General features: G+C 45.6%; 1 protein-coding gene across 2 annotated transcripts in view; it reads right to left on the minus strand.

The window, feature by feature from the left end:
* The window catches only part of LOC120909310 (membrane-spanning 4-domains subfamily A member 4A-like), a 44,708-nt gene extending 21,663 nt beyond the window's left edge, over window positions 1-23,045 (minus strand). Inside the window, exons 1-3 of one of the 2 annotated variants that reach the window (XM_040321058.1) lie at window positions 22,958-23,045; window positions 11,756-12,022; window positions 6,471-6,584 (exon numbers count right to left, since the gene is read on the minus strand). In XM_040321058.1, coding sequence (XP_040176992.1) covers window positions 6,471-6,584; window positions 11,756-12,010 — 369 coding nt within the window. In that variant the 5' untranslated portion in view covers window positions 12,011-12,022; window positions 22,958-23,045. The remainder of the gene's footprint in view (window positions 1-6,470; window positions 6,585-11,755; window positions 12,023-22,957) is intronic. The other variant, XM_040321057.1, reaches the window with a different exon arrangement.
* Between the last annotated feature and the right edge of the window lie 2,748 nt (window positions 23,046-25,793).

Here is a 25,793-nt window from a genome sequence, read left to right on the forward strand (position 1 = left end):
TATTAGTTATATGTATCCATTTACATAGAACAAGTTTAAAAAAAAAAAACATTTCAAATTTGCAGCTTACCTTAGATGTTCTATTGTGGACAGCAAGGAAAAATTCTACTAGTTTGTCTTTGTGTATGAGAGGGCTGGACAGCTGTGTTTTCCATAATGAACCTTGTCTGTACTGTGCAGGCCAATCTTCCTGATCAATTGTAACTATATTTATACACTATCTGTCCCAAAAAAGGGTTAACAGTGTAGAGGCTGAGCTTCTTGAATTTTATTTTAACCACTTGCCAACCGAGCTATAGCTGACCACAGATCTGGGTAAAGTGCCAATCACAGCGGCTCTTTGCATTGTGATCAACTGTGATTGGACACAGCTGATTATGTGGTAAAAACACTTGCTGGTTATCGGCATTCCTTTCCTCACACTGTCACAGCGTGAGAAGAGGAGAGCCAGTAACTGGCAAGTGTGAAAGGGGGCATCTACACTGATAATTAGGGGTACTGATCATCAGTGTCCTGATTATCAGGCTGCACCTATCAGTGCAGCCTCATCAGAGCACATCATTAATGGAGAAGAATTACCTGTTTGCTAAATTTTATAACAGAAATTAAGAAAAAATGTTTTTCTCAAAAGTTTTTTTAGCAAAAAAAAAAAACAGTGGTGATTAACTCCTTCCCGTCTGTGCTATAGCCGAAAGACGGCTACAGCGCAGGCCTTAATTGCTGGGATAGCGTCCATGTACATCCTCCCGCCCATGAGCTACCTGTGTGCCCCCTACGGCGGTGCGCTTTGTGATCCCCGGGCCCAGCTAATGACAGTTGATCATGTGACATCGGAGGGACATCAGTCCCACACACGGAGAGCCATCGCCACCTCATTTGTGCCCACCAGTACCACCTACCAGTACACACCCGTGCCACCTCCCAATGCATATCAGTGCCCACCAGTGCCGCTTATCAATGCCCACCCATGCCACCTCTCAGTGCCACTTATCAGTGCCCATAAGTGCTATCAGTGCTGCCTATCAGTGTCATCTATCAGTGCCATTGAGTGCCACCTTATCAGTGCCCATCAGTGCGGCCTCATCAGCACATATCAATGAACTAGAAAAATTACCCGTTTGCAAAATTTTATAAAAAACAATAAAACTGTTTTTTTTCCTGTCTTTTTTTCCTAGCAAAAAAAGAAAAACCCAGTGTTGATTAAATACCACCAAAATAAAGATCTAGTTGCGTGGGGGAAAAAAGATAAAAACTTAATATGAGTACATTTAATGACAATTTCGCGGTCATGCAACAAAGAGTGATAGTGCTGAAAGCTGAAAATTGGCCTGGGCAGGAAGGGGGTGAAAGTGGCCAGAAGGCAAGTGGTTATTGAGGACAGGCTTAGGACAGACGCACTCTGACTGTTAAAAAAAACCTAGCATTCCTCCTGAGAAATATCTAAAAAGTAAGAAATGTTTTTTTACATTTTTTTAGGCATGCTGTGTGAATGGAAATACATAAAAAACATACTGAATGTTTTTTCAAATTTGACTGCAAAAGTGGAAATACGCTTTAAGTTCGATTTTTCAATCAATAACAAACAATGCAACACGCGCACTGTATTGTTCTGTACTTTGCAGTTGACTGAAAATATGATATAGATTTATAAATGTAACTGACTATTTAATTGACCTTTAATTACAATCAGTTCTCCAACACACATGTAGGGACATCGGGTGTTTGTCCGTTCACCGAACAGCAAACATTATGGGGCGTTTGCGGCAAATTCGAGCGCCGCGGAACTCCCCATAGTGCACTGCGAGATCGCAGGGCATTAGCAAGTTGATGATTAGTCAAAGCATGCACCTGACCTGCATGCTTTGGCCAATCACAGCCAAATACACACACACACACACACAGTCAGTCTAGTGCGGTGATGGCGAACCTTGGCACCCCAGATGTTTTTGAACTACATATTCCATGATGCTCATCTACACTGCAGAGTGCATAAGCATCATGGGAAATGTAGTTCCAAAACATCTGGGGTGCCAAGGTTTGCCATCACTGATCTAGTGTGTGTGTGTGTGTATGTTTATATATATATACCGTATTTATCGGCGTATACCGCGCACTTTTTTGCCCTGAAAATCAGGGCAAAATCGTGGGTGCGCGGTATATGCTGATACCCACTTTCCCGCGCCGAGTTTGAATACTGCGCCGACATATACAGAGCGCAGTACACTCGTGTATTGTCGGGCAGTCTCGGCTCCTCCCGTGCTGACGTCCTGGACGTACAGGACGTCAGCGCGAGAGTAGCCGAGCATTCCCGACAATACACGAGTGTACTGCGCTCTGTATATATCGGCGCAGTATTCAAACTCGGCACGGGAAACGAGCGGGGAGGACGCAAGGACGCCGCAGAAGGACGCCGCACCCGACGAAGAGGACACCCGAAGCCGCAGACGGACGCCGGACACGACGAGGCCGCCGATGGGCGCCACGCAAGACACCAAAACTGTAAGTACAAAAAAACTTTTTTCCACAGGAATTCGGGGCAACTTTAGGGGTGCGCGCTATACGTGGGAGCGCGCTATACCCCGATAAATATGGTATATATATATATATATATATATATATATATATATATATATACACACACTGCATTTAGTGTAGACTAGATGTTCAGTGTAGACTCTATATTCAGTCAGTGCAGGCAGTGTATTTGATTATATATATCTCACAAATGTGAGCACACCCCTCATATAATAAAATATTTACAAAAATGTATTTTCATGTGACAACACTGAAGTAATTACACTTTGTTATACAAGCTGTACACTCACTACTTTACATTGTAACAGTGTAAATTTGCTGCCACCTCAAAACAACTCAAGACATTAATGTCTAAACCGCTGGCAACAAAAGTGAGTACATCCAATTGGGCCCTATTAGCCATTTTCCCTCCCCAGTGTCACGTGACTCATTAGTGTTACAAGGTCTCAGGTATGAATGGGGAGCAGGTGTGTTAAATTTGGTGTTATCGCTCTCTCATACTGGTCACTGGAAGTTCAACATGGCACCTCCTGGCAAAGAACTCTCTGAGGATCTGAAAAAAAGAATTGTTGCTCTACATAAAGATGGCCTAGGCTATAAGAAGATTGCCAAGACCCTGCAACTGAGCTGGGTCTTGGTGGCTAAGATCATGCAGCAGTTTAATAGGAGAGGTTCCACTCAGAACAGGCCTCACCATGGTCAACCAAAGAAGTTGAGTGCATGTGCTCAGCGTCATATCCAGAGGTTGTCTTTGGGAAACAGACGTATGAGTGCTTCCAGCATTTCTGCAGAGGCTGAAGAGGGGGGTCAGCCTGTCAGTGCTCAGACCATACGTCACACACTGCATCAAATTGGTCTGCATGGCTGTCGTCCCAGAAGTATTACTGGAACCATGTCCTGTGGTCTGATGAGACCAAGATAAACGTATTTGGTTTGGATGGTGTCAACCGTGAGTGGTGGCAACCAGGTGAGGAGTACAAAGACAAGTGTGTCTTGCCTACAGTCAAGCATGGTGGTGGCAGTGTCATGGTCTGGGGCTGCATGAGTGCTGCTGACACTGGGGAGCTACAGATTATTAAGGGAACCATGAATGCCAACAGGTACTGTGACATACTGAAACAGAGCATGATCCCCTCTCTTCAGAGACTGGGCTGTAGGACAGTATTTAAACATAATAACGACCCCAAACACACCTTCAAGATGATCACTGCCTTGCTAAAGAAGCTAAAGGTGATGGACTGGCCAAGCATGTCTCCAGACCTAAACCCTATTGAGCATCTGTGGGACATCCTCAAATGGGAGGTGGAGGAGCACAAGGTCTCTAACAGCCACCATGGAGGTCATCATGGAGGAGTGGAAGAGGACTCCAGTGGCAACCTGGGAAGCTCTGGTGAACTTCATGCCCAAGAGGGTTAAAACAGTGCTGGAAAACAATGGTGGCCACACAAAATATTGACACCAAATTTAACACACCTGTTCCCCATTCATACCTGAGACCTTGTAATACTAATGAGTCACATGACACCGGGGAGGGAAAATGGCTAATTGGGCCCAATTTGGACATTTTCACTTAGGGGTGTACTCACTTTTGTTTCCAGCGGTTTAGACATTAATGGCTGTGTGTTGAGTTAATTTGAGGGGACGGCAAATTTACACTGTTCTACAAGCTGTACGCTCACTACTTTACATTGTAGCAAAGTGTCATTTCTTCAGTGTTGTCACATGAAACGATATAATAAAATATTTACAAAAATGTGAGGGGGTGTACTCAATTTTGTGAGATACTCTATATTACTCTGCATTTAGCGTAGACCATGGGTCTTCAAACTACGGCCCTCCAGTTGTTCAGGAACTACAATTCCCATCATGCCTAGTCATGTCTATGAATGTCAGTGTGGTACAACCGCTGGAGGGCCGTAGTTTGAGGATCCCTGGCGTAGACTATATATTCAGTCAGTGCAGGCAGTGTATTTGATTTTATATATATATACATATATATATTGTAAGGGGTTAGCTCGGTAGCGGGGTGTGTGACACCTTGGATGGGTTCACCACACACTGAATTTATACAGACTGGCAGTCGAAGACGGTTGAAAACAACGTTTTTGGTTTATTTTTCCATCTTGCTGGAAGACAATTGCAACAGCATAAACAAAATCAAACATAAAATAAACTCTGGCCACTTTGGGGCGTCTACCTTCCACACAGGAACCTATCTATGGAGTCTGGCTCAGCCTAGTGCTGGGCAGACAGTGCTGGTCATACAGCAGAAAACAATAGTCTTTTGATTTTTATCACACAGAAAAATCAATCCTCTCCTCGCCTCCTCAGAAGACTTTCAGTGCTGCTCTCCTTACTCACAAAGCCTCAGGAATGATGCAGCAATTCAGTGGTAATCCTCTGGGCTACTTATAGAGGCCTTAATTGCCCCATTCTGAACAGCTGAAGTCTTCCAACACCCTCCAACCTTTCCTGGCTAGTTTTTGCAGCCGACGCCTAATAACAATTAGTGTATTGTCTAAGAAGGCAGAAATGTATGTCCCGTCTGTGACAACACCCACAGATTTACCTGACTGCCTGTCACAATATAAAGATATACACACACACACACACACACACACACACACACACACACAGTGCATTTGGTGGTGTACAGTATATAATACACTCCAGGTGGTGTATTCATATATACTGTATTAGATACAGTCTAGTTAGTATATATACTCTGCATTCAGTGTAGAGTATATATACAGTGCATTTGTTGGGGTACAGTTTCTAATACACTTCAGGTGGTGTACACAGTATATAGTGCAATACAGTGCAGCCGGTTTACAGTTTCTAACACACTTCAGGTGGTGTACACAGTATATAATACAGTGCAGCTGGTGTACCATTTCTAATACAGAGATCGGTGTGTGATGTCATAAGCCTAGGCTAAGGACCAGACAAGAAACAGGAAGTGGACTGTATAAGTAAGGGTTTGACAAATTTGCTTGGAATCTAGGAGCCAGCTAAAAAAGTTAGGAGCCAGAAAACGCACTCCGTCCCGACGAGCTTGCGCGCAGAAGCGAACACATACGTGAGCAGCGCCCGCATATGTAAACGGTGTTCAAACCACACATGTGAGGTATCGCCACGATTGGTAGAGCGAGAGCAATAATTCTAGCCCTAGTCCTCCTCTGTAACTCAAAACATGCAACCTGTAGATTTTTTTAAACATCGCCTATGAAGATTTTAAAGGGTAAAAGTTTGTTGGCATTCCTCGAGCGGACGCAATTTTGAAGCGTGTCATGTTGGGTATGAATTTACTCGGCGTAACATTATCTTTCATAATATTAAAAAAATGGGGATAACTTTACTGTTGTCTTATTTTTTTATTTAAAAAAGTGTAATTTTTTCCCAAAAAAGTGCGCTTGTAAGACCGCTGCGCAAATACGGCGTGACACAAAGTATTGCAACGATCGCCATTTTATTCTCTAGGGTGTTAGGATAAAAAATATATATAATGTTTGGGGGTTCTAATTAGAGGGAAGAAGATGGCAGTGAAAAATAGTGAAAAATTACATTAGAACTGCTGTTTAACTTGTAATGCTTAACTTGTAATACCAACAGCCACCACCAGATGGCGCCAGCTCACACATCTGGTGGTAATAACTTGTAATACCAACGGCTCACCACCAGATGGCACCACCTTCCAAGCCAAGTCGCCAGGATACCATTTCTAGTCGCCATGGCGACCTGGTGCCCGGGATTTGTCGAGCCCTGGTAAGGTATTTACTGGCAGAATTTCCTTTTTTTTTTACTATCCAAAGTCAAAACAAGAGCAAGAGTCATAAACATTTATCTCCACCATTCAGGAGAATACTCAGTGTTGTGAGCTAGGGGGGAAAAAAATAAACATTTGCCGCTCAGTTACAGCATTAAACTATACTTACAAACATAGGACACCAGAATGAAGTAAAACTGTAAAATGTTATTATACCACTTCCAATGAAGATCGATATTATGCCAAGAGCAATCTCTAAGATGGCCACAATGATTACCAAACTCTAAAGGAAAGAAATAAAAGGTTAATGCAGGTTTGTGTTCTACTAAATTAGAAAGGTATCAGATAAAGCCAACGTGTTTCAGGGGAAATTCCTCCCCCTTTCCTCAGGGCTAGAGTACAGAACAAGTAGAAAGGGGAGACCTCTGCCTTGAAACATATTGGCTTTATCTAATACCATTATTCAATAAAATTACTGGGCACTCCTCAATGCCCACTCCAGCGTTTGGCTTCTACTGAGCATTCTCTTTAAAGCTTCATAAGGGCTATCGCACATCAGCCCTTATGAAGGAGGATTGTCTGCTATGTTATATCCAACACTCTCAAGTTCTCATTTCTATTAGTCCAACCAGAGAGAATGCAGGAACTGAATATGTACAGAAGGGAAAAGGAAGACATAGTTGCAATCTTTCAATGTGAAGGGTGTGAATAAGGTCCAGGAGGGTAGTGTCACTTATAGGGGTACAGAGGGTATATTGATGAGGGAGACTGATACACAATGATTGTTGTCTGCTACATGTCATTGGAAATTAGCCAGTTTGCTGGGCCAGGATGACTGAGAAATTATATCTTGGACTACATGAGATGGGGCAGTAATGTAATCCACAATATATTCAAGAATGTCTGGAAGAACTAATTACAGGTTGTTGATTCTGAACCCAACAGGTCAATAGAAGAGTGACTCATTCATGTGGGAACACAGACTGTTAAGGGGGTAATTAAGTATGCTACTGTCATGTAAACTAACCTTACTCTGGCTTCTAAAGACCTTTCATTGTGTGATGATAATTGACACTGCATTGTGTGAATTTCTATTGATGATAAATGTGTATTGTATAGAAGGTGAGAGAAGCCGGAGTCGTGATGTCTGTCTTGTCAGCTCTAGCTAATTAGCTCATGTGGATTGAGTCAGACCTGGTGCCTGAAAGTCTGACTAAAAGATGTGTATTGGGCTCATTGTATAATGTTGTGGGTGGAGTTCAGTCATTGTTCCTTGGGATTTCTAACTGTATAAAAGCCTGAGTTTCCCATTAAAAGATTATATTCGTTTGAACCTCAAACAGAGCTTTGTCTCGTTATTGGGGTTCGTCTGCTGGATTGTGGAGTGTTGATAAGCTGTCGTGGGTTGGTGGAATGGAATATGGTAAACATCGTTAACTCTTGACCGTTATAACTTATATACTGTAAGAAACAATATGTCACCACCTACAAATTACAAGCTTGTGGGAAACTTTTCTCCTGACACCGCTGATATGTGTTCCCCTACATTACTAATTTCCCGCTTCTTAAGTGATAATAGCAGAAGGAGATCTGACCTGTCCATGTATGGAAGGAGAACAGGGAAGACAACCTGTGTCAATAGGTAAAGAAAGGGTAGGATGGTGCAAAATTCAATCGGGCATAGTCTCTATATAAGAAAAGTCCAGTGGTAAAAAACAGGGCAGGTGACATAGGGGCAGATTCACGTACCTCCGGGCATCTTTCCGCCGGGCGCAGCATATCTAAGATACACTACGCCGCCGTAAATTATTATTTTTTTTTAATCCTCAAAGAATTTGCATCGTAAGTTACGGGGGCGTAGTGTATCTTTGAGGGCGCGGAATTCAAATGGATGTAATGGGGGCGTGTTTTATGTAAATACGTCGTGACCCGACGTAAACAACATTTTTTTTGAACGGCGCATGCGCCGTCCGTGGTGGTATCCCAGTGCGCATGCTCGAAATTAAACCGGAACAAGCCAATGCTTACGACGGTGAAGTCATTTTACGCAAATCCCTATTTCGCGAACGACTTACGCAAACGACGTAAAAAATTCAAATTTCGTTGCGGGAACAACGGCCATACTTAACATTGAGTACGCCACCATATAGCAGCTTTAACTATACGCCAGAAAAAGCCGAACTCAAACAACGTAAAAAAATGCGCCGGCCGGACGTACGTTCGTGGATCGCCGTAACTAGCTAATTTGCATACTCGATGCGGAATTCGACGGAAACGACACCTAGCGGCCGGCGGAAAAAATGCACCTAAGATCCGACGGCGTACTAAGACGTATGCCTGTCGGATCGATCCCAGATGCCGTCGGATCTTGTTTTGTAGATACAAAACAAAGATACGACGCGGGAACTTTAAAATTACGCGGCGTATCACTAGATACGCTGGCGTAATTCTTTTGTGGATCTGCCCCGTAGTCTGTAGGAGAAAGCACCAGCGGCAGCTACCAAGAAAGTAGAAGCAAACTCTGAAAGATACAATGGAGAAAAGCAAGGAACGCCAAACTAAGTGCAGTATGATAAGTGTAATTTATTAGGACAACATAAAACAGTCAAATGGCTACTCGCAAGGCAGAGGCATAAGTGGGCATGTAAACATAAGGGGATCCGGAGGCACTGTGCAATTTCCTTTCCCGAGAAGTTAGTTGCGGGTGCGTGTGCGGGCGGCATGGTGGTTGAGCCAGCGCGTGGCCCGGCGTACAAGTGCAGGCGGTGCGGTGGGTGAGCCGCTGAGCTGTCCATCCGCTCGGCGCTCGCACAGTCACACTGACTGTATGACCGGAAACGGCGCGGCTGAAAAAACATGTGATTTGGTGAATGTTGGCTGAAAATGTTCTGTCGTGTGTATGAATACCAAGTTCACGGCCAACGACAAAAATCCACATACATGTCTGATGGAAGTCTTATTGTGTGTATGTGGCTTTAGATGAACTAAATGCAGCCACCACATCTAAAGCCTCTTACACACGATAAGACTTCAATCAGACTTTTCCGTGGATTTTGGCCCAAAGGGGCGTTGGCCGTGAACTTGTTCTGCATACACACGGCAGAACTTTTTCAGCCAACATTCACCAAATCACGTGGTTTTTCAGCTCTTTACCGACGTCCTTTGGGCAACTTCTGCTATTGTTGTCCGATCTTTAGCATTGGTTCTGAGCATGCGTGTTTGTCCGATGGACTTGTGTACACACAATGGGATTATCCTCATTGGACATTTGATGTTTAAGAGCATGCACAGCGAACATTTGTCCATTAAAAAACGAAAACAATTGTCCGATCGAGCAAACAGACGGTCGGATGGTCCGATAAAACACGTCCGTTGGACCGTTGTTGTCAAAAAGTAGGATCGTGTGTATGGGCCTTTAGTCTGTTAGTCCTAGAAAATCGCACTCAGACCGTGAAACTTGGAGATTTCACATCAGAAACACGGACCATCACATGCGGAGTCCCGCAAGGATCACCCCTCTCACCTGTACTCTTCAACATCTACATCCGCCCGCTCCTCAAAATCATCAGCAAACAGGACCTGTGCTACCACTCCTATGCGGACGACACGCAGCTGTACCTTCGAATCACCAACAAAAAAAAACAATTTCATGAACTAGGAAAATGTCTTACACTGATCAACAATTGGATGACGGAAAGCTCCCTCAAACTCAACGGATCCAAAACGGAGCTACTCACCCTTCATGCAAATAGGAAATCTATCTCCAGGACCACATGGACACCACCCACCATCCTCGGACAAACCATCGCGCCAAGCAATAAAGTCAAAAGTCTCGGAGTCATCTTTGACGCAGACATGACGATGGATGCACAAATAGGATCAGTCGTCAGCGGTTCTCATCATCTGCTCCGCATGCTACGTAGACTCATCCCCTTCATCCCGGAACAGGACACAGCAGTAGTGGTGGGAACTATCATCAACTCACGACTCGACTACGCAAATTCACTCTATTTAGGACTACCGAAATACCAGATTTCACATCTACAAGTCGTCCAAAACACGGCAGCCAGACTGGTAACTGGTAAAAAACCTTGAGGTCCCTCCACTGGCTGCCCGTACAGGACCGGGTGACATTCAAGACACTCTGCCTCACCCACAAATGTACACAGGGTAAAGCTCCTCAATATTTAAGCGAGAAAATAAAACCCTACGTCACCAAGCGCGTGCTCCGATCAACCAACCAAAACCTTCTACAAATCCCCAAATCTCACTACAAATCTAAGGGAGAACGTAGATTCTCGGTCCAAGGACCACGGCTCTGGAATGCTCTACCCACGACCATCCGCTTGGAAGAAAACCATCGGGTTTTTAGGAAAAAACTGAAGACCCACCTCTTCTGAAAGACCTGTACAACTCTGGATGCCAAGCGCCTTGAGGCGATTAAGTTCGCATTTGTTGCGCTATATAAGTTTCTCACTCACTCACTCAGTCAAGTCCAGCTAAAAACTGTTAAGCTGCAATATATTATTTTGGGGGGCGTAATACCATACTTTAAACTAGGGTTGTCCCGATACCGATACTAGTATCGGTATCGGGACCGATTCCGAGTATTTGCGGGAGTACTTGTACTCCCGCAAATACCCCCGATGCCTCATCCGATACCACGCCCCCCCGCCGCCGCCGCCACCGTTACGCCGCATTCCCGCTGCCGCCACCTGGTTAATACGGGCGGGGAACATTACAGCTTTCATTTGAGCAAGGGGGAGTGTCTGTACGCGGCGCGAATCACTACAGCTATTCAAATGAAAGCTGTAATGTTCCCCGCCCGTATTAACCAAGCGGTGTCGCGGCAGCATGCAGGTAAGGGGGACATGGCTGCATATATGGGGGGACATGGCTGCATATATGGGGGGGACATGGCTGCATATGGGGGACATGGCTGGATATGGGGGGACATGGCTGCATATGGGGGGACATGGCTGCATATGGGGGACATGGCTGGATATGGGGGGGACATGGCTGCATATGGGGAGACATGGCTGGATATGGGGGGGGACATGGCTGCATATGGGGGGGACATGGCTGCATATGGGGGGGACATGGCTGCATATGGGGGGACATGGCTGCATATGGGGGGACATGGCTGCATATGGGGGGCACATGGCTGGATATGGGGGGGACATGGCTGCATATTGGGGGAACATGGCTGGATATGGGGGAACATGGCTGGATATGGGGGGACATGGCTGCATTTGTGGGGGGACATGGCTGCATTTGTGGGGGGACATGGCTGCATTTGGGGACACATTTAAAAAAAAGTATCGGTACTTGTACTCAGTCCTAAAAAAGTGGTATCGGGACAACCCTACTTTAAACATACAAAATGGTTGAGGAAAAGTGTCCTGAACTGAATTTATCCCTGGCATGTTTAAACAATGTCAGGCACTTACTTACCCCAAGAGCTTTTGGTTTCCCCTTCAAAAAGGCCTCATAAAAATTCAGTAAGTATGCCTGTGGCACCACAGTCCACACTGGTTGGGAATTGAAAGCACTGGTCATAGGTGGACCTACTTGGACCCCCATCTGTGGTGATTGAGTCATTACAGCTGGGTAATTACTTTGGCTATATGTCGGCACAGCGCCAGTCTGCGTATTGTATTGTTGGGTCCCATAGTTGTTGCTGGTTTGCAGGTTTACCGGGAAGGACATTATGAAAAGTCACTGAAGGAAGAAACAAACACATAAATGAACACACATAAAGAAAGCCAAACTAATTCTTAGGACATATTTTTAATCTCATAACAAACGTATGAAGCTCTGAACATAGCGCTTATAGATTCAATTTTATTTTATTAACCACTTGACGCCCACGCTATAGCCGAATGATGGCTACAGGGCAGACCCCAAATGCCGGGAGGACGCCAATAGGTGCGCGCCCCACGCTGTGATCACCTGATACTCGGGTGATTACGAACCCAAGTAAGGGACCGGTCCCGGCCCCTTACCATGTGATTAGCTGTCAGCCAATGACAGCTGATCACGTGAAGTAAACAAAAGGCAGTAATCGTTTATTTTTTCTGCTTACGCTAACAGCGTGGGCAGAAAAAAAAGCCGATCACTGGCTTATGTGTAAGGGACATCGGTCCCGAGGAGGAAGGAGGCAATTCTGCCTCCTCTGTAAAGTTAGTACCCCCTGCCAGTGCCACCTGCAATGCCCACCAGTGCCACTTATTAATGCCCACAAGTGCCACCTATCAATGCCCACCAGTGGTGCCAATCAGTGCTTCATCAGTGCCACCTAGAAGTGCTGCCCATCAGTGCCCATTACTGACACATATCAGTGCCCATCACTGCCAGCTATCAGTGCCCATCACTGCCAGCTATCAGTGCCACCTATTAGTGCCACTTCTCAGTGCCCACCAGTGCCACCTATCAATGCCCTACAGTGCCACACATCAGTGCAAACCCTCACAGTGTCACATCGCAGTGCCCACCAGTGCCGCCTACTGCCATCTATCAGTGCCCATCACTGCCACCTATCAATGCCACCTATTAGTGCCACTTCTCAGTGCCCACCAGTGTTACCTATCAATGCCCACAAGTGCCACCTATCAATGCCCACCAGTAGTGCCACTTCTCAGTGCCCACCAGTGCCACCTATCAATGCCCTACAGTGCCACACATCAGTGCAACCCCTCACAGTGTCACATCGCAGTGCCCATCACTGCCACCTATCAATGCCACCTATTAGTGCCACTTCTCAGTGCCCAGCAGTGTTACCTATCAATGCCCACAAGTGCCACCTATCAATGCCCACCAGTGGTGCCAATAGTGCCTCATCAGTGCCACCTAGAAGTGCTGCCTATCAGTGCCCATTACTGACACATATCAGTGCGCATCACTGCCAGCTATCAGTGCCACCTATTAGTGCCACTTCTCAGTGCCACCTATCAATGCCCTACAGTGCCACCCATCAGTGCAACCCCTCACAGTGTCACATTGCAGTGCCCACCAGTGCCGCCTATCAGTGCCCACCAGTGCCGCCTATCAGTGCCCACCAGTGGCACCTTATTGGTGCCTATCAGTGCAGCCCATCAGTGCAGCCCATCGGTGCCTATCAGTGCAGCCGCATCAGCGAACATCAATGAAGGAGAAAAATTACCTTTTTGCTAAATTTTATAGCAATTTTTTTTAACAAAAAAATAAAAACCGCGGAGGTGATCAAATACCACCAAAAGAAAGTTCTATTTGTGGGGAAAAAAATGATAACAATTTTATTTGGATACAATATTGTATGACCGTGTGATTGTCATTCAAAGTGCGTCAGCGCTGAAAGCTGAAAATTGGTCTGGGCAGGAGGGGGGTTTAAGTGCCCGGTAAGAAAGTGGTTAAAGGGTACATCTCTTTCTATTTGTCTTCTGGCCAATATGGTGACGTTTTGGGCGAGGTTAACTAAAACTGGCTGCACACAATATCTGGTGCAGCTGTGCATAATAACCAATCAGCTTCTAACTTCAGCTTGTTCAATTAGGCTTGCACAATAAAACCTGGAAGCTGATTAGTTACTATGCACATTTGCACCAGATTCTGTGTGCTCCACTTTAACCACTTGAGCTCCAGGAGATTTTACCCCCTTCATGACCAGACTATTTTTGCTATACAGCACTGTGTTACTTTAACTGACAATTGCGCGGCCGTGGGGCACTGTACCCCAATAATATATTTGTCCTTCTTTCAAACAGAGCTTTATTTTGATTGGCATTTAACCACTTGACCACTGGGCACTTAAACCCCCTTAATAACCAGACCAATTTTCAGCTTTCGGTACTCTCACATTTTGAATGACAATTACTCAGACATACAACACTGTACCCAAATTAAATTTGTATCCTTTTTTTCCCGCAAATAGAGCTTTCTTTTGGTGGTATTTGATCACCGTTGGGTTTTTTATTTTTTGCGTTATAAAAGAAAAAAGACTGAAAATTCTGTAAAAAAAATGATTTTTTCTTTGTTTCTGTTATAAAATTTAGCAAATTTGTATTTTTTCTTCATAAATTTTGGCCAACATTTATACTGCTACATATCTTTGTAAAAAATAACCCAAATCAGTGAATATTATTTGGTCTTTGTGAAAGTTATAGCGTCCACAAGCTATGGTGCCAATATCTGAAAATTGTTTGGGGGTATTGCAGAGTATTGTGCGGGGGTATTGCAGAGTATTGTGCGGGGGAGGGGGGTATTGCAGAGTATTGCGCAGGGGGTATTGCAGAGTATTGTGCGGGGGGTATTGCAGAGTATTGGGCAGGGGGTATTGCAGAGTACTGCACAGGGGGTATTGCAGAGTACTGCACAGGGGGTATTGCAGAGTATTGTGCGGGGGGTATTGCAGAGTATTGCGCAGGGGGTATTGCAGAGTATTGCGCAGGGGGTATTGCAGAGTATTGTGCGGGGGGTATTGCAGAGTATTGGGCAGGGGGTATTGCAGAGTACTGCACAGGGGGTATTGCAGAGTACTGCACAGGGGGTATTGCAGAGTATTGTGCGGGGGGTATTGCAGAGTATTGTGCGGGGGGTATTGCAGAGTATTGTGCGGGGGGTATTGCAGAGTATTGCGCGGGGGGTATTGCAGAGTATTGCGCGGGAGGTATTGCAGAGTATTGCGCGGAGGTATTGCAGAGTATTGCGCGGAGGTATTGCAGAGTATTGCGCGGAGGTATTGCAGAGTATTGCGCGGGGGGTATTGCAGAGTATTGCGCGGGGGGTATTGCAGAGTTTGACGCCGGTTTGTTTACATGTGATCGCTCCGTCATTGGACGGAGCGATCACGTGGTAAATGGCCGCTATCAGCGGCTATTTACCGCCATCCGTGATGCGCCTGGTCCCCTGGACACGGAAACACTCCCGTGTGCGCGCGATTCTGGGAGGACGTCCATGGACGTCCTCCCAGAGTTAAGGAACCGCCTTGTAGCCGTAATTCGGCTATGGGGCGGTGATTAAGTGGTTAATCACGTCCTGCGGTTTTTATTTTTTGCGCAATAAACAAAAAAATGACAGAGAACAAAAACACACAAAAATATTTTTTACATTCTGCTCTAAATTACGTCCAGCAAAAAAATTAGAAAAATCAAATTCCTTTATCAATTTAGGTCAATATGTATTCTGCTACATATTTTTGACAAAAAAAATCCCAATAAGGCTCCTTTCACACTGTGGCGGGAGCCGCGGTATAGTGCCGCTAAAAATAGCGGCGCTATACCTTCGGATTTGCCAAGGGGCCCCAGCTGCATGGGGGCCCCTGCACTTTCCCCAAAGCAGCTTATCCTTGAGCCCGCGCTGCCCTGAAATTTGGGGCACCATGATGGCACCGAGAGTGATAGATGCACAGGGGAGGCAGTCTGCCTCCTACCTACTTGATGTCTGTTTACCTGCACTGTCATCATTGTAGGGACCCCAGAGCATTACTTTGCCCAGGGGCCCATGACGCTATGAAGACTGCCCTAGGGAACATATTTAACCCCTTGATCGTCCCCCTAGTGTTAACCCCTTCCCTGCCAGTCACATTTATACAGTAATCAGTGCAGTTTTATAGCACTAATCGCTGTATAAATGCGAATGGTCCCAAAAATGTGTCAAAAGTGTCCGATATGCCTGTCGCAGATCGCAAACCATTACTAGTAAAAAAATAAAAATGCAAAAAATAAATAAAAATGCAATAAATCTATCCCCTATTTTGTAGATGCATAAACTTTTGCGCAAACCAATTTCTATGAGCTTATTGCGATTTTTTTGTACCAAAAATATGTAGAATGATACATATTGGCCTAAACTGAGATTTTTTTTATTTATTTTTTTAATTGTGATTAATTAATTAACTGGTTGCCGACCAGCCGCTGTCGTTTTACGGCAGCAGGTCGGCTCCCCTGCGCGAGAGCCCGTAGCTATACGTCTGCTCTCGTGCAGGCCACTAGGGCCCCCCGCTCTCCCCCGACTCCCGTGCGCGATCGCTCGTTACAGAGCGGGACCGGGTGCTGTGTGTGTAAACACACAGCTCCCGGTCCTGTCAGGGAGAGAAATGCTGATCTTCTGTTCATACAATGTATGAACAGAAGATCAGTCATTTCCCCTAGTGAGGCCACCCCCCCTACAGTTAGAACACACCCAGGTAACATACTTAACCCCTTCCCCGCCCCCTAGTGTTAACCCGTTCACTGCCAGTGGCATTTTTATAGTAATCAATGCATTTTTATAGCACTGATCGCTATAAAAATGACAATGGTCCCAAAAATTTGTCAAAAGTGTCCGAAGTGCCCGCCATAATGTCGCAGTACCGAAAAAAATCGCTGATCGCCACCATTACTAGTAAAAAAAAAAAAAGAATAATAAAAATGCCATAAAAATACACCCTATTTTGTAAACGCTATAACTTTTGCGCAAACCAATCAAACGCTTATTGCGAATAAAAAAAAAAAAAAAGTATGTAGATGAATACGTATGGGCTTAAACTGAGAAAAAAAAATGTTTTTTTTATATATATTTTTGGGGGATATTTATTATAGCAAAGAGTAAAAAATATAATTTTTTTCAAAATTGTCGCTCTATTTTTGTTTATAGCGCAAAACTGCAGAGGTGATCAAATACCACCAAAAGAAAGCTCTATTTGTGGGAAAAAAAGGACGCCAATTTTGTTTGGGAGCCACGTCGCACGACCGCGCAATTGTCAGTTAAAGCGACGCAGTCCCGAATCGCAAAAAGTGCTCTGGTTTTTGACCAGCAATATGGTTCAAAAAGTAAAAAATCTATTTTTTTTTTCAAAATTGTCGCTCTTCTTTTGTTTATAGCGCAAAAAATAACAATCGCAGAGGTGAACAAATACCACCACACGAAAGCTCTATTTGTGAGAAAAAAAGAACGTAAATTTTGTTTGGGAGCCACGTCGCACGACCGCGCAATTGTCATTCAAAGTGCGACAGCGCTGAAAACTAAAAATTGGTCAGGGCAGGAAGGGGGTGAAAATGCCCAGTATGTAAGTGGTTAAAGGGATGAATGCGGCAGCCCTAGTTCCCATAGACGTCAATGGGCCTGAATTGCACCTGACCCGGACCACTGCACTTCCCCGAAAACCGGCAGGACTGTTTTTCAATTTTCACCGAATCCGCATTCCGTGATATGTGAAAGCAATGTTTTTTCACATCATCATGAGAATTGGATGCCGTTCAAAATGCATTCACTTTGCAAATGTGTGAATCTATCCTAAGCCCTGGATCATCACAGCTCCATTCCGACTCAAAGTGGATGAAGTGGTTAACCCTTTCTTCATATAAGCTCAATACCAGCATGGGCTGCGACAGCTGCGTTATATACAGAGTGATTCTCATAAAGATTTTAAACTTTTTTTTTTTTTTTTTAAGCCTTTTTTTTTTGCATAAATATGTATTTTTACCCATTGCTAAATTAACAGTAAGTGAATTTAACCACTTCAACCCCAGAAGATTTTTCCCCCTTTCCTGACCAGAGCACTTTTTACAATTCGGCACTGTGTCGCTTTAACTGCCAATTTTGCGGTCGTGCGACGCTAAACCCAAACAGAATTTTCGTACTTTTTTTCCCACAAATAGAGCTTTCGTTTGGGGGTATTTCGTCACCTCTGCGTTTTTTTGTTTTTGCGCGTTAAACAAAAGAACAGCGACAATTGTGAAAAAAAAAACACAATGGGCCAGATTCACAGACGAGATACGCCGTCGTATCTCTGTTTCTATCTATGCGACTGATTCATAGAATCAGTTACGCATAGATAGCCAGAAGATCCGACAGGTGTAATTGTTTTACACTGTCGGATCTTAGGGTGCAGTACCGCGGCCGCCGCTGGGGGGAGTTTGCGTCGTAAACCAGCGTCGGGTATGCAAATTAGGAGTTACGGCGATTCACAACGGATTTTCGCGTTCGCTACGTCGCCGCTAGTCTAGTTTCCCGTCTCAAAGTTAGTCGTCGTTTTTGGTGCCTTAACTTTACACAGCAATCGTATTGCTGTATAAAGTATGGCCGTCGTTCCCGCGTCGAAATTTAAAAATGAACGTCGTTTGCGTAAGCCGCCCGGGAATACGGAATTACGCTACGCGCGTCGCCGTTCGGAAAAATGACGTCACGGCGCGCAAAGCACGACGGGAATTACGAAACTGAGCATGCGCAGTAGGTCCGGCGCGGGAGCGCGCCTAATTTAAATGGCACACGCCCATTTGAATTGGCCCGCCTTGCGCCGGAGGCCGCCGGCGTAGGTTTTCATCGCAAGTGCTTGGTGATGGTGAATCAGGCACTTGCGATGAAAACTTGCGGCGGTGTAACATATCTACGATACGTTACGCCGCCGCTCTTCTATGTGAATCTGGCCCATTATCTTTTACTTTTTGCTATAATAAATATCCCACATTTAAAAAATAAATAAATAAATAAAAATTCCTCCTATTCCGATATGTAATCTTCTACATATTTTTGGTAAAAAAAAAAAAAAAATGCAATAAGTGTATATTGATTGGTTTGCGCAAAAGTTATAGCGTCTACAAAATAGGGGATAGAATTATGGCATTTTTATTATTATTATTATTGTTTTACTAGTTATGGCGGCGATCTGCGATTTTTATCGTGACTGCGATATTGCGGCGGACACATCGGACACTTTTGACACATTTTTGGGACCAGTGACAATTATACAGCGATCCATGCTATAAATATGCACTGATTACTGTATAAATATGACTGGCAGGGAAGGGGTTACCACTAGGGGGCAATCAAGGGGTTAAATGTGTTCCCTAGGGCAGTGATGGGGAACCTTGGCACCTCGGATGTTTTGGAACTACATCTCCCATGATTCTCAACTACACTGCAGAGTGCAGGAGCATCATGGGAAATGTAGTTCCAATAAATCCGGGGGGCAGAGGTTCCCCATCACTGCCCTAGGGAGTGATTCTAACTGTGGGGGGGGACTGACTGGGGGAGATGACCGATCGGTTTCCCTATGTACAAGGGACACAGCATTGGTCTCCTCTCCCTAACAGGACGTGGATCTCTGTTTACACACACAGATCCACGGTTCTGCTCAGTAACTGGGCAATCGCGGGTGCCCGGCAGCCATCGCGGCCGCCAGGCACGCGCATCGGCTCCCCAGTGACGCGGCGCGCGCGCCCCCTAGTGGCTCGGGAAGGCGAAGACGTCATATGACATCCAGTCAGAACCCTCATCGTCCCGCCATCATATGATGGCGAGCGATAGGCTACTGGTTAAACATGTATGGGATAAACACAGGGGGCCAGATTCATATACAATGGTGCAGATTTGCACCGGCGTGGTGCATCATTTTTAGACTACACCGGTCCAGCGCGGAGAGGCAGTTAGGTGATTCAAGAAACTTTTTTTGTCTACGATGCCCCAGCGGGGCGGATTTTAGACGGCGTAAGGCGGGATAAGGCCAACTGGGAGTCACCCTATGCTAATGAAGTGCCGACCGTGGCGCAGGGGTCACGCCGGGGTGCATCTTAGACCGCACATGCTCAGTGACATCCAGGGGTAAATGCCCCAATCTGCACATGCTCAGAACTGCGCCCCGGCGTGATCCCTGAGCTACGCCGACCCACTACCAAAGCCCAGTCCATGAATCAGCCCAGACTTCCGCCCTGCAGGTGCAAATGTACTGAAGCTTTTTTTTTTCTAAGCTAGGTCGTTTGCATTGTGGTGGGGCAGTTATGGCTGATGAGGAATCCTCAGGTGGGCGGATGACCAATTTCAGCCCAGAGGAGAGGGCTGTAATTATTGAGGGCCTCTCCCAACATGGGGACCGCCTCTATGTGTTGTCCAGCAAGTGCTGTTGCTCAGTTAGTTTGTAACGCTGCTGCTTTAGCTGCTCTCCAGCTGACCTCTGCAAGTTTGGTGCAAAGTTAAGTGTAACTTTGCACCGGAAATTTCAGCTCCGCTCACCGGGAGTAGCCTGCGCCGGTCAAGCTTAAGGCCCCTTTCACATTGAGGAGTTTTTCAGGTGGTAAAGCGCTAAAAATAGCGCTGCTATCCCGCCTGAAAAACTCCTGCACTGCAGACTCAATGTGAAAGCCCGAGGGCTTTCACACTGAGGCGATGCACTGGCGGGAGACAAAAAAATCTCCTGTCAGCAGCATCTTTGGAGCGGTGAGAGGAGCGGCGTGTATACCGCTCCTTCACCGCTCCTTCCCATTGAAAACAATGGGAACCGCGGCAATACCGCCCGCAATGCGCCTCTATAGAGGCGCATTGCGGGCGATATTAACTCTTTATCGGCCGCTAGCGGGGGTTAATACCGCACCGCTAGCGGCTGATACCCGCGGCAATTCCGGCGGTATAGCGCCGCTATTTTTAGCGGCGTTATACCGCCACCGCAGCTCCCGCCCCAGTCTGAAAGGGGCCTCAGTTGATGAATCGGCCCAAAAACCTAATTTGCATATTTAAAACACAAAAACCATGGCCGCGCCAGATCCGACCAGCGTAAATCTGTGCCAACGCCGCGCCGGCGTGGAAAGGTTACACCGAGGCGATGAAGTCTATTTGGAGGCGTAATCTGGTTCTCTGGGTACGGCGCAGCGATCCGCCGGCGCAAATCTGCACTTACGCCGTGCATCTACCAAAAAAACGGTGTAAGTGCTTCATGAATCTGGCCCACGGTCTGTATTGTACACAAAAAGGCTAAAACAAACTTTTTTTTTACATGTTAAAAAAAGAGCAGGCTCCAGGGACAATTTGTTTTCTGCCATCACTCCCCTGTGCTGTACAAGTTTGTTATTTTGTGTATGCCAAATTTACCAAGCTGAGCAAGAACACAGAGGACATTTATGCCGCGTGCACACGATCGTTTTTCGGCATTGGAAAAAACAACGTTTTTCCAACTTCATTATTAAAAACGATGTTGCCCACACACCATCGTTTTTGAAAAAGGATGAACAAAGCGCGGTGACGTACAACACGTACGACGGCACTCTGAAGGGGAAGTTCTATTCGCCTTGGGGCTGCTTTTAGCTGATTCCGTGTTAGTAAAAGACGATTTGCGCTTTTTTGTCTGTTACAGCGTGATGAATGTGCTTACTCCTTTATGAACGGTAGTTTTACCAGAACGAGCGCTCCCGTCTCATAACTTGCTTCTGAGCATGCGCGGGTTTAAAACGTTGTTTTAGCCCACACATGATCATTTTTTACAACCCGAAAAACGACATTTTCAGAAGTCGAAAAAAGATGTGAAGCCCACATACGATCATTTTAAATGACATTTTTAAAAACTTCATGCCGAAAAACGATTGTGTGTACGCGGCATTAGGCTCTGTTTCCAGTATTGCGACCCGAAAGTCACGCATTTTTTTACTGTGATTTTGATGTGACTGGAAACAATGCATGTGTATTCTTGAAGTCTATGGACCTCAAGTTGTATCAAAGTGGAACCAAAGTAGTGCAGGGACTACTTTGAAGTCGCTGTGACTTGAAGTCGCACAGATATGAACGGTACTCATTGGAAATCATGGGGAACGACTTTGCAGTCCCAAGTCGCATGATAAGTCGCACTAGTGGAAGCCGAGCCTTACCCATACGTGGTCAACCTAATTATTATAATAGACCACTGCTGGTTTTGACCTTTGCTAGGGCACAACAAAGCCCTCATGTTTTAAAAATGTAGAAACTATTAACCACTTGAGACCCGCGCTATTGACAAAAGACGTCAACAGCGCGGGTGCTCAAGTGCCAAGTGGACGTTTTTGGACGTCTTTTAAAGTGCATTACCCGCGCGCGCCTCTGGGGGGCACGCAACGGGTAAACACTGTCCCGGAGCATCGCTGAAGAGCCGATGCGTGTACCTGGCGGCCGCGATGTCCGCCGGGTACACGCGATCGTCGGTAACACAGCAGGGACATGGAGCTCTGTGTGTAAACACAGAGCTCCATGTGCTGTCAGAGGAGAGGAGACCGATCTGTGTCCCCTGTACATAGGGACACAGCATCGGTCACCTCCCCCAGTCACCCCCTCCCCCCACACAGTTAGAACACACCCAGGGAATACATTTAACCCCTTCCTCACCCCCTAGTGTTAACCCCTTCCCTGCCAGTCACATTTATACAGTAATTAGTGCATTTTTATAGCACTGATCGCTGTATAAATGTGAATGGTCCCAAATTTTTGTCAAAAGTGTCCCATACGTCTGCCGCAATATCGCAGTCCCCATAAAAATCGCAGATCGCGGCCATTACTAGTAAAAAAAAAAAAAAAAAAAAAATCATAATTCTGTTTCCCATTTTGTAGGCGCTATAACTTTTGCGCAAACCAGTCGCTTATTGCGTATCGGCCTTAACTGAGAAAATATATATATATATTTTTTTTTAAATTGGCATATTTATTATAGCAACCAGTAAAAAATATATATATATATATATTTTTAAATTGTCGCTCTTTTTTTGTTTATAGCGCAAAAAATAAAAACCGCAGAGGTGATCAAATACCACTAAGATAAATCTCTATTTGTGGGGAAAAAAGGACGTCAATTTTGTTTGGGAGCCACGTCGCACGACCGCGCAAATGTCAGTTAAAGCGACGCAGTGCCGGAAGCTGAAATTTCGCCTGGGAACGAATGGGGTTTATGTGCCCAGTAAGCACTCTTACCTATTTTGTGTTCTGCTGTTCTGTTTTACCAACTGATTGCTTCGTCCTTCTTATGTGGTGCCACCCCTATACAAACCCAAACAAGGATTACAGCAGACAATTTTATTGGCACACTTTGTTTTCCTAAAGAAGCCACGCGTACTATTGAAATACATGCAAATGTAATCATCCTTTCATTGATATAAAGAGTTTCTTTTGGAAATGTAGCCAAGATGTATTATAAATAAAGCTTAGTGAGTTTTTTCCTGGAAGAGTTTATATTAGGATGGGTTCTTCCTGGTTCTTTGTGTACTAATGTCTTTGTCCATTATCAAGGATTAGATGATCGTTTGCTTAAATATTTGAAACAGAGTGTGTTGGCTCAGTAACCGTTTTAGTTGTCACTTGCTGTAATAGATATGTTGTATTGTAAATTCATGTTGCTATCCCCTAGTGAGGAATCCAGCTAACATTTGGCGAGCCTGCCTGAGGCTTGTTTCAACCTATGCATTTTTTAGTTTTGCAGAAACGCACTACAGTCCATTTAAAGCGGAGGTCCGCCCAATTTTTTTTTTTAAACGCCAGCAGGTACAAATACTGCAGCTGCTGACTTTTTTAAAATATGGACACTTACCTGTCCTGCGTGCCCGCGATGTTGGTAGCCGAGGTCAAGCAATCACTTGTCCCTCTGCTGCACCCGCCGCCATCCTCTCTGAGGGAATCGGAAAGTGAAGCGTTGCGACTTCACTGCCCGTTTCCCTACTGCGCATGCGCGAGTAGCGCGGCATGCCGTCACTGGTTCCCCGCTCTCTTCTAGGAACAGTGTGTTTCCCAGAAGACAGCGGGGGTGCGGGTAGGGGCGTGACCCCAGCACAAGTCTGTTCCCGGAAGTGGGTGAAAATACCTGTCTTAGACAGGTATCTGTACCCCTCTCCCCCCTAAAGGGGCCAAATGTGACACCGGAGGGGGGGAGGGTTCAGAAAAGCGGAAGTTCAATCTTTGGGTGGAACTCCGCTTTAAGCGTTTTTGCCGGCTGCCTCGCGCACTTATATATACGTTGCTTTGAATCTGCTGCCTACCGGTTGCGCCCTGCCCGGGTCTCCGTGACCATGCCCATGGACTCGATGTCCACTGGTGTCCCGCAATCGGGTCACAGAACGGCAGAACGGGGGTATGCCTTTATAAACAACGCATTTCCCTGTTTTGCCTAGTGACACAACACTGGTCATCTGCTCCCTCTCATCGGGAGCAGTGATCAGTGTCGTGTCACAGTAAGCTACGCCCCCACATAGTTAGAATCACTCCCTAGGACACACTTAACCCCTTCCCCGCCCCCCACTGGTTAACCCCTTCACTGCCAGTGTCATGTACACAGTAATCAGTGCATTTTTATGGCACTGATGGCTGGATGAATGACACTAGTCCCAAAACGGCGTCAAAAGTGTCCGATGTGTCCGCCATAATGTTGCAGTCACGATAAAAATCTCAGATTGCCGCCATTACTAGTAAAAAAATTATTAAGAAAAATGCCATAAGACAATCGTATTTTGTAGACGCTATAACTTTTGCGCAAACCAATCAATAAACGTTTATTGTGATTTTCTTTTTTTTTATTTTTTTACCAAAAATATGTAGAAGAATAAGTATCGGCCTAAACTGAGGAACAAAATGTATTTTTTATAGTTTTTTTGTGGGATATTTATTATAGCAAAAAGTAAAAAAATATTGCTTATTTTTTCTAAATTATCGCTCTATTTTTGTTTATCGCACAAAAAATAAAAATCTCAGAGGTGATACCAGAGGCGTATCTAGTGAAAATGGCACCTATGGCAAGCACTGAAACTGCGCCCCTGTCAAAACATTTGAAACTTTTCAGATAACCAGGGACAGGGAGGGATGCAGTGCGACGAGGACATAGAGGGACAATGGGGACCACTGGCGGCTGGTGCTGATTTTTTTTTGGGGGGGCGCAAACAAACTGAAAAAAAAAAAAATCAATTGCAGCCACTGTGCCATCAATGGCCAGTCATAGGCCGTCATGGGGGCACCTGTCACGCCCCTTCCCGGGCCAAGTAGCAATATCTGTGCTGGCGCCGCGCTTCAGCAGGCCGGCCGCGATGCCGGGACCTACATTAGTGTGGGAGGCGGCCGCAGGAGGACGGGTGGGGGTTTTTCCGTGTAGGGGGTAGCTTTTTGCTGCCCCCCTCCCCATGGCGCCCATGGCACTTGCCATGGCTGCCATACCCTAGATACGCCACTGGGTGATACCACCAAGAGAAAGCTCTATTTGTTGGAAAAAAATTACGCCAATTTTGTTTGGGAGCCACTTCGCACGACCGCGCAATTGTCAGTTAAAGCGGCACAGTGCCAAATCGCAAAAAGTGGCCCAGTCATTTGGCAGCCAAATCCTCTGGGGCTGAAGTGGTTAACATTGTTTCCTATGGATGTAGTTCACATCTGTGCATTTTATGGAAAGGGACGTTTTTCTGGTTTTTGGTTCCATAGGGCCAGATTCACAGTGGAGATACGACGGAGTATCTCAGATACTCCGTCGTATCTCTCAGAGTAACTATGCGACTGATTCATAGAATCAGTTACGCATATATAGCCAGAAGATCCGACAGGTGTAATTGTTTTACAGTGTCGGATCTTAGGATGCAGTACTGCGGCCGCCGCTGGGGGGAGTTTGCGTCGTAAACCAGCGTCAGGTATGCAAATTAGGAGTTACGGCGATTCACAACGGATTTTTGCGTTCGCTACGTCGCCGCTAGTCTAGTTTCCCGTCGCAAAGTTACTCGCCGTTTTTGGTGCCTTAACTTTACACAGCAATCGTATTGCTGTATAAAGTATGGCCGTC

Source organism: Rana temporaria, chromosome 8 (assembly GCF_905171775.1).
Source record: "Rana temporaria chromosome 8, aRanTem1.1, whole genome shotgun sequence".
NCBI classification, from domain to species: Eukaryota; Metazoa; Chordata; class Amphibia; order Anura; family Ranidae; genus Rana; species Rana temporaria.